The sequence below is a fragment of the Strigops habroptila genome, chromosome 8 (assembly GCF_004027225.2).
Source record: "Strigops habroptila isolate Jane chromosome 8, bStrHab1.2.pri, whole genome shotgun sequence".
NCBI classification, from domain to species: Eukaryota; Metazoa; Chordata; class Aves; order Psittaciformes; family Psittacidae; genus Strigops; species Strigops habroptila.
The window spans coordinates 59,367,047-59,385,491 of NC_044284.2; the positions used below are offsets into that span (position 1 = coordinate 59,367,047).

General features: G+C 46.9%; 2 protein-coding genes across 4 annotated transcripts; both read right to left on the reverse strand.

The window, feature by feature from the left end:
- Positions 1-210: 210 nt before the first annotated feature.
- On the reverse strand, positions 211-9,106 carry LOC115611815 (cytochrome P450 2J2-like). 3 transcript variants are annotated; one of them, XM_030495292.1, is made up of 10 exons: positions 9,003-9,106; positions 6,346-6,623; positions 5,588-5,750; positions 5,308-5,457; positions 3,998-4,158; positions 3,381-3,557; positions 2,701-2,836; positions 2,290-2,477; positions 1,666-1,804; positions 211-881 (listed from the first exon to the last, which is right to left on the reverse strand). In XM_030495292.1, exons 2-10 carry the CDS (start codon positions 6,532-6,534, stop codon positions 706-708), a joined length of 1,479 nt encoding a protein of 492 aa, XP_030351152.1. In that variant the 5' UTR covers positions 6,535-6,623; positions 9,003-9,106; the 3' UTR covers positions 211-705. The 3 variants fall into 3 exon arrangements, with proteins under 3 accessions (XP_030351152.1, XP_030351153.1, XP_030351151.1); XM_030495293.1 differs by lacking the exon at positions 9,003-9,106 and adding an exon at positions 7,145-7,568; XM_030495291.1 differs by lacking the exon at positions 9,003-9,106 and adding an exon at positions 6,987-7,123.
- On the reverse strand, positions 8,076-17,582 carry LOC115611814 (cytochrome P450 2J2-like). Its single transcript, XM_030495290.1, has 9 exons — positions 17,376-17,582; positions 15,833-15,995; positions 14,912-15,052; positions 13,153-13,313; positions 12,176-12,352; positions 10,847-10,988; positions 10,505-10,692; positions 9,452-9,590; positions 8,076-9,002 (listed from the first exon to the last, which is right to left on the reverse strand). The coding sequence occupies exons 1-9, from the start codon at positions 17,580-17,582 to the stop codon at positions 8,824-8,826; spliced, it is 1,497 nt and encodes a 498-aa protein (XP_030351150.1). The 3' UTR covers positions 8,076-8,823.
- Between the last annotated feature and the right edge of the window lie 863 nt (positions 17,583-18,445).

An 18,445-nucleotide genomic window follows, 5' to 3' on the forward strand; every position in this document is an offset into this window, starting at 1 on the left:
CATTCATTTTCACCACTTCTGTAGGAATTGCGCCAACATTTCGGCTCATGGAGACCAATGCTGCAGCAATGCGGGTTGGCTGCTGTGCTGCTGCCTCTGCCCGGGTGGGCTTGCAGTCCCCCCTGCTATCCCCTGCCCTGAAACCTGGGGCATGGCTGAAGGCTACAGCCAGTATTCGTCTGCACTTTGCAGAATGCTTCATGACAGAAATGTTGTAGTAAGGATTTATTGATGCATGAGAGAGAGATGTTACAGAGTGACTTTTCGTTCAAATGGATTACTTGTCAGTGGTAACAAAACCAAAATATCTTAGCAATTAATACCCGTATTAATGTTATAAAACAAGGGTGGTTCTGCTCTTCCATCATACACAGCCACAGCCTGAACACTGCAACATCTGAAATGTTGTCCGTTCTCTTGCCCCTGTGAAGCGTGGCCATCCATCATAAAATGAGGGAAGCCCCAGGCCCCCCCATTCCTTTACAGTGCCATAGTGCAAGCCTAGAAGCGCCCTGGCAGATCCCAGGCTGATCACCTTTCTCATGCGATACAGAGTGCGAGGTCCGCTTGTAAAAGAAATGATTCTGCAATTGCTTGAAGAGAAACAAACAGGAAGCAGGCAGCTGTTGCCACCACCCAGGGGAGCTGCTGAAGGCTCATCTCTGCCAAAGGCTTTTCCCAGTGAGGACAGCAGCCAAGGCTTCCCTACCGAGGCACGGCACAGATCTTGTAGGGCTGCGGGGCCACTGTGATGCCCAGCTGGACCTTGAGGCTAAGCGTGGTGTCTGGGGGTGCCTGGAAGGTGAATTTCTGGAGCAGGGACGTGAAGAAGAGGAAGAGCTCGGCGCGGGCCAGCACCTCACCCAGGCAGGAACGCTTCCCTGTGGAGACAGCAGCATCATAGAATCATACAATAGTTTGGGTTGCAAGGGACACTCAAAGGTCATCTACTCCACCCCCAGGTGCTGGCTGATGAAAAAGCCTCTGCCTTCCACTTGGACTATGGTCCAGCTGGGTTACCCCCTTCCCAGGATGAGTTTTGCAGCCCAAACTGGGCAACCCAATAATGGTGTTTGCGTTAAAGCATCGGCTGCCCCCCTGCATTGAATGACTTTGCGAGGGCATGTGTGTGTAACTGTATATGCATTGTATCCTCCCATGCTTGGATAAGCTGTGGTGACACGCATGGTCTGGATATGTCCATGCTAGGAGAAGTGGCTTGTATGAGTTATGCCAAAGAGAGCTACCAGGGAAGGTGTGTGATGCTGCTATGGAAAACAGGGGCGCTAAAAGCAATGGCTGTGGGGAAGCTCTTGGCTGGGGCACCCTGCACTGGTAACAGTGGAGTCCCTAAGAGAACCCAGCCATGTGGGAGACGGAGCACAAGGTGATGCTCTTGCCTCAGTGAAGGTGTTTCTAGGGTGTCTGGCATTTTATGGTCTTTTATTCATCCTCATCTCTGCGCATGTGAAGAGGGACAAGAAAGGGCCCAGTGTAGACGCAATGCTTTGGTGTGGCCACATCAGCACTGCTTGCGTGGCACCTCCCAGTGTGCAGCCAATGTCTGCCCCTTCCGTTGCTATTTTCCTCTATGTCTCTACTGTGCAGTTGGAAGCCCCACTCCACTGCCTCAGCATAGAAACATCACAGTCCAGCAGATCTTACCTATAGAAAATGGCATAAAATACTCGCTTTTCCAGAACTGACCATCCTTCAGGAAATGCCCAGGGTTAAAAGTGTCAGGGGTTTCCCACACGTTCTTGTCAAACATCACAGAGGTTAAATTTGTCACCATAATAGTGCCCTAAGAGGATAAAAAGAAAACCAAATTGCACTTTTCCTGTTGCTGACAGGAGGAGGAGCATTTTTATCTTCCAGTCTCCTCTCCATGAAGAACAGCCGTAGTCCAATTATGCTGCAATTACTTGTCCAACACCCCCCTGCACGGGCTGTTTTTCCTACTTCTTGTCTGTTCCGAGGTTCAATGATTATATACCCTCAATTCTCCCTTATCAGCATCATTTTTATCTGCTGTAACCTTGAGTCAAAGTTCCTGTAATAGCGGCATGAGATGGAATAAGGGCTGTGATGGTGTTTCTGAGGAGAGCGTTGCCCGCAGTGCTCTGTATCATTCAACGTGCTAGCAAACATTGCCTGGATGGCAAAAATAGGTGTTCACCGGGAGTGAACTCTGGACAAGACAGAGATGCAATGGCTGTGCCCTGGGGAATCGTGCCTGGGGAGCTGGGAGTTGCTTGCTGAAGTCTCAGCGCTCAGGAGCAGGGTTACCTTTGGTATGAGGAAGCCATCCACGAAGGTGTCCTTCGTTGTCAGCCTTGGCACATTGAACGGAATGATGTTGCCTTTCCTCTGCACTTCGTGGATGACGGCGTTGGTGTAGGGCATGTTGTTTCTGTCTTGCAGGGCTGGCTGCCGTGCCTGTCCGATGACCGCATCGATCTCTGCTTGCACACGGGCTGGTGGGAAAGAGCAGGGATCAGCCAAGGTCCAAGAAAAAATACCCTTGGAACAACACAAGGTGGTTGCTGTGAGGGTCCCCCAAGGACCAACCTGCTGCCATTTGCACCTCTTTTATGTGGGTGCAGGGGGGCTCCCACTTTTTCCTCTTAAAAAAAGAGTCTCTCATGAAGGTGTCAGCACTAAAAGCAAGGAAAAACACTGAGCTTTTGCTAATTGTACCTTGAATTTCTGGGTATTTGGCCATAAAGAGCAGAGCCCAGCGGATGGTTGTGGAAGTGGTCTCCGTCCCAGCTAACAGCAGGTCAAGCGTGCAGGCCACGAGGTTTTCCTCTTGTAACCTGCCGCTGGCATCGTCCTGCACAAAAAGGTGAGACAGATAGTGCTGCACGAACAGGAAGAGCTGTCCTGACACCAGGTTTAGTCCAAGCCAGTCCCAAGGATTTTGGCAGAGCTGCTGACCCCCTGCACCTATGTCCCACTGATGGGTGCCATGAACCTGATGTCCAACCTAAACTCATAAATGGCCACGCAGGCAGCTCAGATGAAGAATTTGGACTCCTTCATCAGGGACAGTACCGATAGGACAAGGGGCAATGGGTTTAAATTTATATAGAGGAAGTTCAGGTTAGATATAAGGAGGAAGTTCTTTACTGTGAGGGTGGGGAGGCACTGGAACAGATTGGCTGAAGAAGTGGTAAATGCTCCATCCCTGGCAGTGCTCAAGGCCAGGTTGGACAGACCCTTGGGCAACATGGTCTAGTGTGAGGTGTCCCTGCCCATGGCAGGGGATAGGAACTGGATGATCTTAGAGGTCTTTTCCAACCCAAACCATTCTAGGATTTCTCATCCCTCATGATTTCTAAGCCCAATTGCAGAAGGGCTTGCTCTGCATTGCTGACCTTGGCCATCTCCTGCAGGTAGCTGTCAATGAAGTCCCGGCTCTCCGACGGGTTCCGATCCTCCTTGTGTTTGTCAATTTTCTTTTGCGCAAAACTCTTCATCAACTTCCAGTTTTTAAAAATGGTTTGGTGGGATCCAGGCAAGAACTTTACTATAGACGGGAAAGAGTTGTACAGCTTTGGACACAAAAGGAGAAAGGCACATTTAATAAATGACTGAAAAAACCCCCTTCTGTTATCAAAACTTGAGGAGCCCGCAAGGTCACGCTTAATAAATGACTAGAGTTGGTGGAAATAGCTTGGCTCCAGAAGAGCATTACAGGGGGTTGGTATTCCTCTTACAGGGTGACTTGTGCATTACCCAGTGTTACAGCAGGCAGGTTGGCAGTTGATGGGTAGGAAAGGTGATGTGGGGTGAAAGAGAGCAACATGAACATGCACAGCTTGAAAATAAGGCAGGAAGAAGTTACAGGCAAATCTAACCCCGTGCAATGGAAGAGGGAACGGCAATAACATTTGGTGGTGCAAATGATACGGGTATAGAGGTTGACTCCAGAGAAGAAACTATGGCCCTGCAGAACTGCACACCATCCGTGTTGGTGGCAGGAGGGCTCTACCTGGCTCATGATGGTCCCATGGAGAAGAAATGTCTCGTTCAACAGCTGCAGCAGTTTTTGGAACTCCTCATCGTGGTAGTCAAATCGATTGCCAAAGGTGACAGAGCAGATGACGTTTGCAACAGCGTTAGTGATTTTATACTGAGGGTTGAAAGGATTCCCTGGGGAAGGAAAAGGGAATGATTGATTCACTTCCAGGCTTCACAGAAATAGAAGAAAACACAGTTGTCAGCGGTAAGATATTAAATAAATATGAGTGAAATGAGTGGCTGTTGTGGCTTTAACCCCAGGACAGTGGAACCTTGATGGGCACCATTCCTGTGTCACTGCTCTCCCGGCTTTGCTGCTGCCAGGAGCTGGCCAAGCTTGGCCTGGCAGCTCCGGTGGTCTCAGTTCAATCGGATAGTGAAGACGTTTGTTTCCTGTGCAAAGCAGAGCGAACATCATTTGAATTCATTGGAAACACTGGTGTTTACACACACGGGATTTTCCAGGTGTCGTGGTTTGAGCCCAGCCGGTAACTCAGAACCACACAGCCGCTCGCTCACTCCCCCCCCCCCCCCCCCTTCTTCCTCCCCCCGCTCCCGGAGGGATGGGGAGGAGAATGGGAAGAATGTAACTCCCACGGGTTGAGATAAGAGCAGTCCCGCAACTAAGGTATAATACAAAACCACTACTGCTACCACCAATGATAATAACGATTAGTGAAATAACAAGGGGAGAGGATACAATTGCTCACCACCCGCCGACCGATACCCAGCCCGACCCGAGCAGTGATCTGGGCCTTCCGGGTAACTCCCCCCAGTTTATACACTGGGCATGACGTGCTGTGGTATGGAATACCCCTTTGGCTAGTTTGGGTCAGGTGTCCTGTCTCTGCTTCCTCCCGGCTTCCCCTCCTCCCTGGCAAAGCATGAGACTGAGAAAGTCCTTGGTTGGAATAAACATTACTTAGCAACAACTAAAAACATCGGTGTTATCAGCGTTGTTCCCAGGCTGAAAGTTAAAAAACACAGCACTGCACCAGCTACTAAGCAGGAGAAAAATGACTGCTATAGCTGAACCCAGGACACCAGGGATCTCAGGAGAGCAGTAGGTGGAAGGTGGGCTTTGAATTACACTTGGGGTGTTACATAGCTGCATTCAATAGTCTGTTTGAAGGCAAAGCACCTGCAAAAGGGAGATGGCAGGGTGCTAGCATTGCTTGCGAAGCGAGGTATTTTTCAGTATACGGTGAATCATGCATGAAATGCTAATGGGCCATACCAGTTCCTGCCTTCAGCACAGTTTATGAAGGCTACAGCACTCACCCTGTTCTTCCCCAAATGCATCCACAAGGCATCGGCACTCCTCCTGGATACGTTCCTCCAGGCTCCTCTTCCCCAAGCCAAAGTTTCGGAGGGTGGTCAAGGTGAACCTCCTCTGCTGCTTCCACAAGTGCCCATTGGAGGAGATCAGGCCTGGCAGGAACACCCCACCATGAGCCAAGGCAGATCCCTCCACCAAGGGGAGAAAGCTTCAGGGCTCTCCCTTATCTCAGCTGTCTTGGACCTCTGCAGGACCAATGCTTTGACCTGAGGGATAACTCACCCAAGTGGCTGAAGATCTCCTTGTCGATGGGAATTTCAGGGCGATCCATGAAGTTTTCCGCTTGGTTTATAAGAACTTCCTTAATCATACGCAGCCCACTTATGCACACAAACGTTACCTCTCCCATCTGCAAGCTGAAGATGTCCCCATATTTTTCAGTAAGCTGGGAAGGGGTGTGAAATAAAGAAAAGGGGTTTCATTGGCAGTGAATGTGTCTGTTGGGACAGGGACAGCCCTGGCAGGGGACACGGGTGAGAATAAGGGAAACTGAGAGACGGGGGGGAGACGGCATGTTTGCACAAGTGTCTGCTTCCCTGCGTATTGTCTCTTCTTATTTCCTCTTGTCCTGAATTACTGATCAGGAATTGGTGTTAATTGGCCATAAATCAAGTGAAACTCTCCAGGTTTGATTTTTTCACTCCCGTGTTTTTCCAGCTTTTCTTTCACTCCCTTCCCAAACACCCTTCCAATCCCTGGTCAGACCTGTGGATCTCCTACTGCTGCGGCTGCACCCGTGGTATCGAGTCATGCCCTTTGCCCAAAGGATCACTCCACACTTGCCCCCCACTCCTCGTACCCAGGCACACTTCATACACATTGCTGCTGACTGAGGGCAAACCTCCTGCCTGCTCTGGGTTTTGCTCCTCTGAGTCCTCATGGGCCATGAGGTTTTTGGTTAACCCCTTCCCCACACTGCAAAGGATGCATAGCTCCAATCTTCTCCATCCCCTTCCTCGAGGTGCCCACATCCCTTGTACCTTCTGCACCATGGCTTGGGGATTGCTGGGGTTCATCAGGTGGAGGTGCCCCAGAAAGGGGAGGGAGAAGGGGCTGGGAGGGAAGTGCTTCGGCTTTCTGCGCTTCATGTAGTCGGCGACGAGGAGGAAGACAAAGAAGAAGACGAGGAGCATCTGGAAGGCGATGCTCTCCCAGAGGAAGCACAGCATGGCTGGATGGTGGGGTCACGGCAGGTTGAGCTCACGGGGCACCACTGAACCCCCAGGGACAGGGGGAGATGGGCAGCGTGCTGGCACAGCTGTGGGCACAAGCATGAGAGAGCATGGAGCAGCTTTTGCTGACCTGGGTTGCAGGCTTCGTTTGGATTCCTGCTCTACCAGCTATCAGCAAGGACCATTTGATTAACCCCCTTCTTGATTAAGCTCAAGCATTTCCTCTGATCTCCTTAAAAAACACAAACCCAAACACCCCCAGCTCCGCCCTTCCCCTCTGGCCTCCCACCACTGCTTTACAAAACCCCAGTGATCCACGTCCTTGTCCAAAGAACAGAAACAAGCTTTGCAGGGACAAGATTAAAACCTTCCGGCAGCCTCCTTGTGCCATTCCCACAAGCCCATAGCTCAGCACAAGCCCTGCTCTCCCCTTCCCATGGTGCCCTCACCGTGCTGTGTCCCGGTGCCGGCTTCTCAGTGCCGGGGAGGCTCCAGCCGCCCGGAGCTCCTCCCGCTTTCCTTGTTTGCGGAAGCTCTTTCGCTGCTACAAGTAGCCCCAGAGCACGCCCCGGGGCAGCGGGGGCATCCGAGATAAGGTTGCACAAACCTTTTGCAAGCCGCCATCTGACTCACGGGCTGAGGTTTCAGTGCGTCAGGGTGATGTGGGCTGGAAGCCAACAGCTGCCCAGGAGCTGCAGTGGGTTCTAAGCACGGTAATTTTATGACCTCTGGTGAGTAAACGCAAGCAGAGCGACCTTCTCTAGCCATGAGGTTGGTCCTGCCCTGAGCCCTTCAGCCATCCCTTCTCACCTGCTTTGGCCTTTGAGTCTGTAGCCCATGCTGAAGCTGCTGAAAGCCCAACAAAGCTAAGGCAGGAGCTGAAAAGCCAAAGCAGATGCTCAGAGGCTGCGGCCCTTTGGGGGAGCTGGTAACAGGCTGTGCTGAATTTTTCAGTCTTAGGGTGGCTGTGGGATAGGTAGTTGATCTTGCACATACACCACATTGAATTTTGATATATGTATGTGTGGTGTTTTATTGTGAAAGAAGCAGGGGTGTTTGTCAGTTTAAAGCCATTCCCTCTTGTCCTGCCCCTACAGGCCCTTGTCTAAAGCCCCTTTCCGGGTTTCTTGTAGCCCCTTTAGGCACTGGGAGCTGCTCTAAGGTCTTCCATTAAGAAGCCACCTCTTGTCCAGGCTGAAAAAGCCCAACTCATGGTTTTATTGTGGAACTTAAAGGGAAAAATAAAACCCTATTTTTTTTTCTCTTTTTACCTCTGGCTTTTAAGCATACTTAGGCATGAGCCTGTGGAAATGTGTGTGTTCCCCTTCACTCACATGAGATATTCCACTCAAAAGAATAAACAAATTCATGCCTCCTGCCTTTATGCTATGGGATCATTACATTGAAAAACAGGGGGGGAGGGAAGGGTGGTTTTTTTCCCAACAAATTTAAAAGAAGAAAAAGAACACTTCTATCATTTATTTCCTCCATGAGCAGGGGAGGAAGCCCTAAAGTGGCAGAGAAAAGTAAGCTTGTAATGGAAGAGGGAAGAGATCAACATTTATTTGCTAAACCAGTGCAAATAATACAAGCTGTAGTGTCAAACCAGAGGTTAGATCTATGCCAGAGTGAAGAGAAACCAGTGCCTAGTCCTGAACGGATTTGAAAACTTCACAGGTGAAAAAAGCCCACAGATCTTTTGTATTTTCTCATTTAGAGAGAAAAACCCCAACCACAGGAGCCTGTAACTGCGAACCGTGAATTCAAACTGCAGTAGGATTAAAGTGACCAGTTAGAAGGGCAGCAGCTCATTGACAAAATCCCGAGTGCCCGGCGTAGCACGGATGTGATATGCAAAGGACTCTCCCATGTGGCATAAATCCGCCACTGCACAGTGATTGCTTTGTGGCGCAGCAAAGGCGGTTGTTGCCAGAGATGGAGGCTGAAGCCAGAGGAAACGGAACTGTATTTAATCCTCTTCCTGTTAACTATTCAGAATCCTATGTGAGTGCCCAGAAAAAAGTCACTTTTGGAAAGTGAGAAGAGGGAAAAAAAGCAATTTTTGCTATGCCTATATTCCAAACATAAGCACACAGGAAACTGCATTTCTAAGCGTTAATGCTCGGGTTGCTAAATGGAAAAATTCTCTACAATTTGCTCTTCTCACTGCCACCCACATGTTGGTGGGTGCTAGACATCTGTGGCTCATCATTCCAGCCCCAAATCTACGGGGCAGATAGGGACACTTTGGGAAGCAGGGGGTCACAGGGCAGCCCCAGGCCGGGTTTAATCACGAGGCAGTGCACAGATCTGGAAGGGCTTGGGGCAGCGCGTGAGGCTGAGTGTGAAGGCGAAGGTCAGTGTGGCAGCCGCTGGTGCCTGGAAGGTGAACTTCTGCAGGAGGGCTGTGAAGAAGATGAAGAGCTCGGTCCTCGCGAGCTGCTCCGCGGGACAAGCACGCTTACCTGGAAAAGGAGCCGAAATAACCCCCACTGAGTCCCGAGCGAGCTCCAATCACCTCTCAGGCTCCTCTCGCATGCGCTGCTTTGCGCAGGCTGTGGGAGCTTTTCTTCCTTGAAAGGTTAGGTGGCAATGTTCACCCACACATCCTGCAGAAACCTTCCCCACAAGTTTACTGCTGAGCTCAGAGAGAACGAGAGGGGGAATAAAGTGAAAGAAAACAACATTTACGCGGCTTGCGCAAGAGAAAAAACCCTTATTTTATCAGCCTGCAACAACAAATTGATCTCCCTGCCGCTCCGAACAGTCAATGTTAACTGTTACTGGGATTTTCACTGTGGGGATGGGCTGAAAGCTGGACAAGGAGCAGTATCCCCTACTCTGGATGAGGTGTCTTGAGGGGGTGCAAAAAGCATTGCAATAGGAAAAACCACCTCCCCATCCATCATCCTACCTGCAGAGAAGGGCAGAAAAGCCTCCCGCCTCCTGTACTGGCCGTTATCCAGGAAATGTTCAGGATTAAAGGTGTCTGGAGTCTCCCACACGTTTTTGTCGAACATTATTGAAGTCAGGCTGGTCATCACGGTGGTGCCCTGTGAGAGGTGGAGAAATCAGGCGATTACATGATGGAGAAGAGCCGATGTGTTGTCAGACTAGTTTATTATTAGCTCTGTTCCATATACAATATAAACTTTTTTTTTTCTTTTTTTTAAGGGCAAAATGTTTTTTTCTGAGCTGAGTAATTAAATGAGGGTGAAAGCCTACGGGATTGTTCACTTCTGTGCGCCTCTACATATCACCATAGTGTTGATCCTTACCTTGTGCTGCTGTAACTGGGGATGTTAATATAAACCAGCTTCAAATTGGTGACACTGTGTTCCCATAGGAATTTGGAACAATTTAACCAATTAATTTTCAATTGATCTGCTTTCTTGTGCTTTTATTCTAAACCTCATCTGGTTTATCTCCACATCTTCCATCAGAAAAAGAGATATTCTAATCAGTGTGGAGCAAAATGCTCAGATTTTTTACTTTTAATTTTCCTTGATGCAACCAGTCATATACATGGAAAAGAACAGTTATATATAAATCTCATCTTTGCTTTCGTAATTGCAGAACAGTGTGTAGTCATCAATACCCATTACCTAGGTTTTATCAAGTGCTACTGTTAATAGATGATTTTTAATACTTTGTGGAATTAACAAACTGTTTGCTTTCCTGTGCTTCTTGGCCCTCTATTTCCATAATGTGTGGAGGGCATCTTTTGTGAAATTTAAGGGATAAACCTTTTACAGTTGAAATTTATGACCAACACAGGATCTCACAATTCTCTTCCCTAAGAAAATGAAACCCACGACAGCCCTGCAGCATCTGTCATGAGGGCTTGTGTTTTCTATTCAACTGTGATATTTCTATAAGATCCTGCAGATTGGCTTTCCTCCAGGTGAGATTTGGGACTTGAGTCCGCTCTGGTGGGATGAGGGGAAGGCTGGTGGCCTCCACGTACTTTGGGCAGGTGGAAGCCTGCCAGGGTGGTGTCGCTGGTGGACATCCTGGGCACCCCCAGGGGCACAACATTGCTCATCCTCAGGACCTCGCTCAGCACCGCACTGGTGTAAGGCATGTTCTCCTTGTCGGCCATCGTGGGTTGGCGGGATTGGCCGATCACCGTGTCGATTTCAAGTTGCACTTTTTCTATGGAAAGCAACACAATACCTGTGTTCGAAAGGTTTCCAATAAGAAGCCTGGGGCACAGGCAAGACCAACATGTGGCAGACTTGGGAATAACTCTGGGTTTCACCTATGTAGTTTTGGGCTGAATGAAGGACCCATCCACAGCCCTACCTACCCTGAATGTGGGGGTATGTGGCCATGTAGAGCAGAGCCCAGCGGATGGCGGTTGCCGTTGTCTCGGTCCCAGTTAAGAAGAGGTCCAAGGTGGAGCACAGCAGGTTTTCCTCATGGAAATATGAGCTGGTGTCACCCTTAGACTTGAGGGGAAAAACATGACAATGAAAATCCCTCTCTTATTGAGGAGGGGATGCTTTCAAAAGCCCAACCCCAAACCACCTGTATGTAACTAAAGTCCTGCTGCTAGTTTATTACCCACCATCCCTGTTGTGGTTTAGACCTAGCTGGTAACTCAACACCATGCAGCCATTCAGTCACCACATACCCCTTCTTCCCCTTCCCCAGGGCAGGATGGGGAGGAGAATCGGAGGAATGTAAACCCCACGGGTTGAGATAAGAATAATCAGTTTAATAAATAAAATAAATTAAATATAGTGATAATAGAATAATAATAATAACAATAACAACAACAACAACAACAATAATAATAGGAAACAACAAGAGAAGAAGTGAAAGCTCATAGAACACAAGTGATGCACAATACAGTTGCTCACCATCCACTGAGTGATACCCAGCCTGAACTGAGCAGCGATCTGGCCCTTCTGGGTAACTCCCCCCAGTTTATATACTGGACATGATGTCCTGTGGTATGGAATACCCCTTTGGCTAGTTTGGGTCAGATGTCCTGTTTCTGCTCTCTCCTGGCTTCTTGTGCCCCTCCTCACTGGCAGAGCATGAGAGACTGAAAAGTAGGGTAACATCTACTGAGCAGCAACTAAAACATTGGTGTGTTATCAGCACTGTTCTCAGACTAAAGCTAAAACACAGCTACTAGGAAGAAAAATAACTGTTAGAGCTGAACACAGGACAACCCCAGACTCGGAAATTTCCACTCCTTACTTTCATTGAATTTCAAGCCCTACAGACTGCTCTGAAAGACACTCTGGTTGCTGTAGAGTAAGTCTTGCAAGCAGGTAGCATTTTCAAATGTGAAGTTTCACAATAGCAAACACAGGCCTGCGAGCTCTCCTAGAAACATGAACATGTTCCCTGAGAGTCCTCCTACACTGTGTGACAGAATGAAAAATGGAAGAAGACAAAGTGTAAATACTTCCAAATGAAAAAAAAAAAAAAAAAAAAGAATCTGTGTTTTCAAAGTGATCACTCTCCTGCTGTTGCTAAAAAGTTTGGCGTTGAAGAGGTAGGGAGGAGAAGGCAACGCACAGGCATTAGCTCCTCTGACAAAACAGCCTTGAAGCTTGTCTGCTCATTTTATGGGTTGAGCTTTAAGCATTTTCCTTTTACCTTCTAAGTATTTTCCTCTTACCTTTTCAATTTCCTTCAGGTAACAGTCAATATAATCTCTTGCCTCGGACTGGTCCAAATCCTCCTTGTGCTTTGCAATCACTCCTTTCACAAAATACTGAAGTTTCTCCCAGTGCTTGAAGATTTTCCTAAAGGGTCCTGGCAGCCGTCTCATGATGAAAGGAAAAGCATTATACAGCTGGTGAGAAATCAAAAAGAGCAAAAGAGTATTTATTGAGTTAGAAAAGAGCAGGTACCATAGTTGGGATGACAGTACAATTTATTAGCTCTGCTTGCTACCAGAAAAATACCAGTTTTGCTACAAAGGTCAATTTAATTACACAGATATAAACAAATACAAACAAGATAAGAATCACCATGCTGTTTTCTGCTGATAAAGTTCTCTTGAGTGACCAAAGCTGTCACTTAACGTGAGGTGGCCACTGGAGTCAGAAATCAGTGTGGGTTCAGAGAAGCCCCTTAATGCTGGGGTCCACAGAGTGGACAGAGGTCAGAGCTGACCGATGATGTGTAGCCATGCAGAAGCTATGTCCCCAAATCCACCTATTTTGGTTATAAACCCGGACTCTCAGACAGTTTTGTCATGAATAAAAGTTGTTTGAGAAACTGGTTGGGAAAGGGGTGGAGGAAAAGATGGGAATTTCCACAGAGAGTGCTACTAATTGGCCCTTATTTTTGAAGAAACAGATATTTTAAAGGTTTTCCCATTGGTTTTTTGTTACGTCAGGTATAAGATTGGTTTCACAATCCTGTAGTGTTTTATCTCCATGTGTCTTAATAATTTTAACTTGCTTCCTTGCTTTCCTGATGGATTTTGTGTATAAACCCAGTCTAATGTAAAACAATACTTGTGGTCATTGCCCTTATAAAATGACTCTTTTTGTACAGAGAACAGCAGATTAGGTCAGGGACTTAGAAACTCTGGTTTCTGAGAACTCACATGCAGCTGAAGCAAGAAAAGCATCCAATTGGCCTTACCTGGCCCCAGAAACTTCCGATGAGCAGCAGCGTTTCAGCCAGTGAGTGCAGCAATTCCTGGAAACGGTTGTCATGGTAGTCGAAGCGGTTCCCAAAAGTTATGGAACAGATGATGTTCGAAACAGCGCTATTAATTTTATAATGAGGGTCAAATGGCTGGCCTGGAGCAAACAAAATGAAAGGCAGATTTATCTTTTTTCTTTAAAGTCTCAGGCAAAACGACATTCTCTACCAGATCAATGGCTGTGAAGATGGGATGAACCTCACCTACTTTTCATCCATGGTGTCCCCACCACTCCCATCACCTCCAGCGTCCTGCTGGGGGTTAGGCACTGTGAACCACGACATCCCTTCTCTGAGGACATCCCCTCCTGTCTCCAGCCCAGGCTGCTGGCACACACTGATGTTAGGACAGAGATGCTGAAGCAGGGTTTGAACTGTTTTCCAGGGAAAACAACCAGGAACATGCCACGCTATGGCTGCCAGGTTTGCCTGCTCCAATGTGTTTTTAGTGCCAATTTTAAACACCAGGAGAGAGTCCCTGAAAGCTTAGCCCAGGGCAGGAAGCTCAGGACTAACCACACTGCAGCAGTGCCGTTGCACTGGCCTTTAACCGTCCACCACAAAAAAATGAAGTGAGATGGAGAAGAGAGGGGAGAGATGCCCCCTCTGCACGCACCTGTAAAATCCACCAGTAGCTCATATGGCCCCTAGATATGGTGATGCACATCGGCTCCTATAAGAGCAAACTGTGCTGTGATATTTGTCACATCTCATTCGTTGGAAGAGCTATCATCTCCTAGGGCACATTTAGGCAGCCTGGAGAGCTACTTGCCATGATATGAGACACTAGAATCAGTAACGAATCCAGTCCAGCCCTGAGCTACTGTTGGTATGCTGGGGAGCATCGCTTTGAAATGCAAGGCACTCTGCACAGGACTGCTGATCTCCTCACTCTTCAAGAAAGTAATTAAACTGGGCTGGTGCTCAGATATTAGAGTGATGGACATGATCACTATTTGTCATTACTAATGGAAGAAAGGCCCAAACCAGCAGCTTAATTAGTTTATTGATTAGGACTATAAAGGACTATAATCAATTGGCAGCATGAAGTATTTGGCCTGTTCAGTGCAACAGCAATTAAATGGAGCAAGTTCAGTACATAATTTCACAATTCCTATTTAGATCTTTCTTGTTTACTATATATAGCTCCATAGAATTAGCTAAACCCCATCTGCTTCTATTTAAAGCTGAAGTGCAACATCACCCATGTACCAACATACAAATTATTCTTACTAATATCGCTCTGGCAGTTCTTAAAAGCTGGACCATAAAAGAGCAATGCACACGCTTCATCTGTGCATGATACAAAAGGAAAGCCTGACTAAACAAGTTTTAAAATACTTTGCAAAACCAAGGACAAGCAGAGGTTAACTAAGCTTCTGAGCATACGTGCCTGACAGCAGGAGAGCAGCATTCATTCCTTCGCAGAATACAGGAAAGACTTTCTTAGTCATATAAACACGCAAGTTCTAATAAACACCTAGTATATATTTGCCTAATATTAATAAGGAGGAACTAAAATATTAGGCCTAAAATATTAGACCTTCCAGACTTCCAGGCGCAGTCTGGAAGTGTAAGATTTGAGCTACTGAAGAAAAGTTTTGCATGTTAGGAGCTGAATCGGAGTAAGAGTTTTACTACTTATCGTTCAATTACTTGGAAGCTTTGGGCATGGTGCTGTACCTTAACCACCTACCTTTCTCCTCCTCAATCGTCTCCACAAGGTACCGGCTCTCCTCTTGCACTTTTTCCTCAAAACTTACAGCAAGGCTTTTCAGTGTTGCTAAAGTAAACTTTCTCTGTTGCCTCCAAATATGCCCATTTGATGATATGAGCCCTATAGGCAGAAAAAACAAGCAAACTAATCTTGCTCTGGGTCACATAGAATTATAGAAAGCTTTGGGTTGGAAAGGACCTTAAGACCATTTAGTTGCAACCCCCTGCCGTATGCAGGAACACCTTCCACTAGACCAGGTTCCTCAAAGCTCTGGCCAACCTGCCCTTGAGCACTGCTGGGAATGGAACATGTGAATAATAAGATTCAGAAATGGCCTTTCACCTGGAATAAAAACCCCAAACCAAAGCAAACAAACCCCACAGACAAGGAAAAACTATAGCTTGGGAATTAAAATTCAGGAGTAATTGGCTCATGCTAAAGATCTAGCTTTAAGGGTTTGCTTTAATCTGCTACTTTGTCACTTTGTGTGGGAAAAAAAAGTGTAAGCCAAAATACTATGAGTACTATCACGCTGTTGGCAGAGCTGCAAGCAGGAGCACCATACCCTATCTCTGGAGCTATATGCAACCGATGGAGAAAAAGTAAAGGAGAAATTAAAACCAAGGGGAAAACTCTTCACGTGTATCGATCACTGGGCAGCTTGCATTTGTGTCTCTTCTTTCATCAGGAACTGACTTTGATCCCTTCATTATCACTATTAGAGAGATTAAAATGTATACCTGTGAGGGTATGAGACTGAACCCAGTTATTGCCTTCCTCTGTGCAAGCTTTTATGGGTGCAGTCAGCAAGATTAGAATTCAACCTGTTTGTTTCACTCTAATTGTTATCACTGCAAATAGATGAAACAGTTGCACCAAAATCCTAGCAGCTGTGCTTACCAAAGCCTCTAAATATTTCTTGGAGGAGTGGAATACTTGGCCGATCTGTAAATATTTCAGCCTGGTGGACAAAAGCTTCTCTCACCATCTGGTACCCGTTGACTACCACAAAAGTCAGGCTTCCAAACTGCACGCTGAAGATGTTCCCGTACCGAGCAGTAAGCTGAAAGAGAGTTCATCAGCCTCTGAGAGAAAGAAGGTGGAGATTTTCAAAACTCACCTGGACAAGACCTCAAGCAATAGCATCTGACTTTGAATTTAGTCCTGTTTGGAGTAAAGGGACTTAAGAAAAACTCAAATCCAACTCCATAGGTCCCATCTGATCTAAACTATTCCATGGAGGTTGGAGATGGCATAAAAAATGCTAGAGAGTGTAGTGTGGGAGAGAGAGTTTGCTTATATTTTTTATATACAAGGGTACAAGGGGTCACCATGCCCAGGCTCTTGCTGCAGAATGCAAAGCAAAACAAATAATCCCTTTCATCAACTTTGTGTCTAATGTAGTGTGGTTTCTTGCTTCAGCTATCCTATTTAGAAAAGTGGGTCCAACTGCTGGTGGCTAGAAATCTACTTGTAATTTTAAGCCTGAATGCATCTATGGCCAAATTATAGCCATTTTCCTTGCATGGACTTTGCTAGCATTAGTGTCTCCTCTGCAGCCTTCAACTCCTTGATGTATAAGAGCAAAGGCTGATTATATAATCTCTCAGGCCTCACTCTGCCGAGGAGCTCAGGCCATTGTCTTTTTAGTGTGAGTCTGCATGAAACGAGAAGCATGGTCACCCTGAAGTGTTGTGGTGGCTCATGAAACCAGTCTGGGACCAACTGGGTGTCTCAGGCATTGTGTGCGATTAATTTTATTAGTAATAATTGTGCATATGTATGATAAAATATCCTGAGCATGCTGCCCCAACCTGCCCCAAGGGTTCCCTCCCTGGGGAACAACTGTGCTAGTTGCCTGTTAAAATCCAGGGTAGTTAGGCTGGTGTCAGCCTGCTAACTAAAAGCAAGAGATAAAGTCACTGGAAAGGATATTTGCAATGAGCAAATTCTCCTTCTGCTCTTGCAATCACTGCCTCTTTCTGCAACAGGGATGGTCAACTCAGGGTCTTAAAGGTTTCATTCAGATCTAATGGGGCAAATCGTTGGCCATTGAGCAAGGCCAATGACAAGACAATTTCCAGAGGTGATCTTCACAGTCCAAGCAGTTCATTTCTCACACAGCACTTGCCATCCATCCCCCAGTCTGTCCTGGCCCCTCCAAACCCTTCCTGGGCTCCAGCAGAAAATGGTGATGGTCAGATGGGAAAAAAGAGGAGGGACATGTAAGTCTTCCTCCATTATGGGTTTTTTTCCCATTGGAAAATTATCTCCTGTGGAAGAGGATGTGATAATAAGAGATAAAAATAAGAAGGGTGCCTATCATACGTGGCTACTATATAGCTAGTTCTTCGGAGGCTGCCATTGCGTCACAGGTTTGGTGACAAAAGTCACTGAAGAGGTAAAATACTGTTAGTAGGAGAAATGTGTCTGGAACGCTTACCTTCAGCAGCACAAGATGAAGGGGCTGCCTAAGGTCCACAATGGTTCCCACAAGAGGAAAGAGCTGTGGGCCTGGAGGGAAATTCCTGGGTCGTCTCTTTTTCACAAGGTCAATAATCAAAAGAAATGTGACCAGAGCCACCAAAAGCATCCAAACATTCAGCTTTTCCAAGAGGGAAACCAAACCAGGCCAAATCTGAAGCTCCATCTTGGCTGATGAACTCACGGATTTTCATCCCAGGAAGGTATTTGGTGCAGGTGTTACTTTTGCTAGAACAGGAGTAAGAAAGGACTGGAAAGAAAACCAAACAAGCTAAGATGCTGATAACTTACTGGGAACAGGACTTGCCACAGGCGATCTGCTTTCTCATGCACAGCTACTGCCAGACCACCTGCTGAATAACTACTTTTAAACACCGGAATCTCCAAAACCAACCCCAAAACCTCAAAACATTTGGCCAGACAAAAACAGTCCTGCAAACCTTTAGCTTTACATGTCTGTCAACTCCGCAATTTTCTTATGGAAGAATATTGCTCCATTCTGCACTTAACAAGGAGCTCCTTTATACAGACACCTAGCTGGGATTATAAGCATTACAAACAGTTGAGGTTGGGAGAAAGCAGCTTACTTGGCTAATTACATATGGTGGGCATTGCATAATATTAAAAACAGTAAGGCATCTGAGGTGATGGGCACCATGCAAGTCACTAAGGGGCTGATCCTGTTAAGTGCTAAGCACCATCTGCAAAGGACTGGGTGCCTTCAGCATCCTTCGAAGCCTGCCTGGCTTTGCCAGAGCCATCGGGGGAAGTTCAGTCGAGGGAAGCACTGCAAGAGCCCAGGGCTCTGCCTAGCCACTTAAATGAGAGTTAAAGGAGCTTAATTTCAAGAGTGAGAATGTAGGCTCATGTGCTTGCCAGCTAAAGGAGAGATTGGAATTTATGCATTTAAATCTTCTGGGTTTTCTGACAATCTCCTTTGAATAAAGCTATGCGTTGTCCTGGGTAAAGGCTGCAGTGGACAGACAGTGACCTCTCTGACAAGAATCGACCCTACATCACCTGCCAATA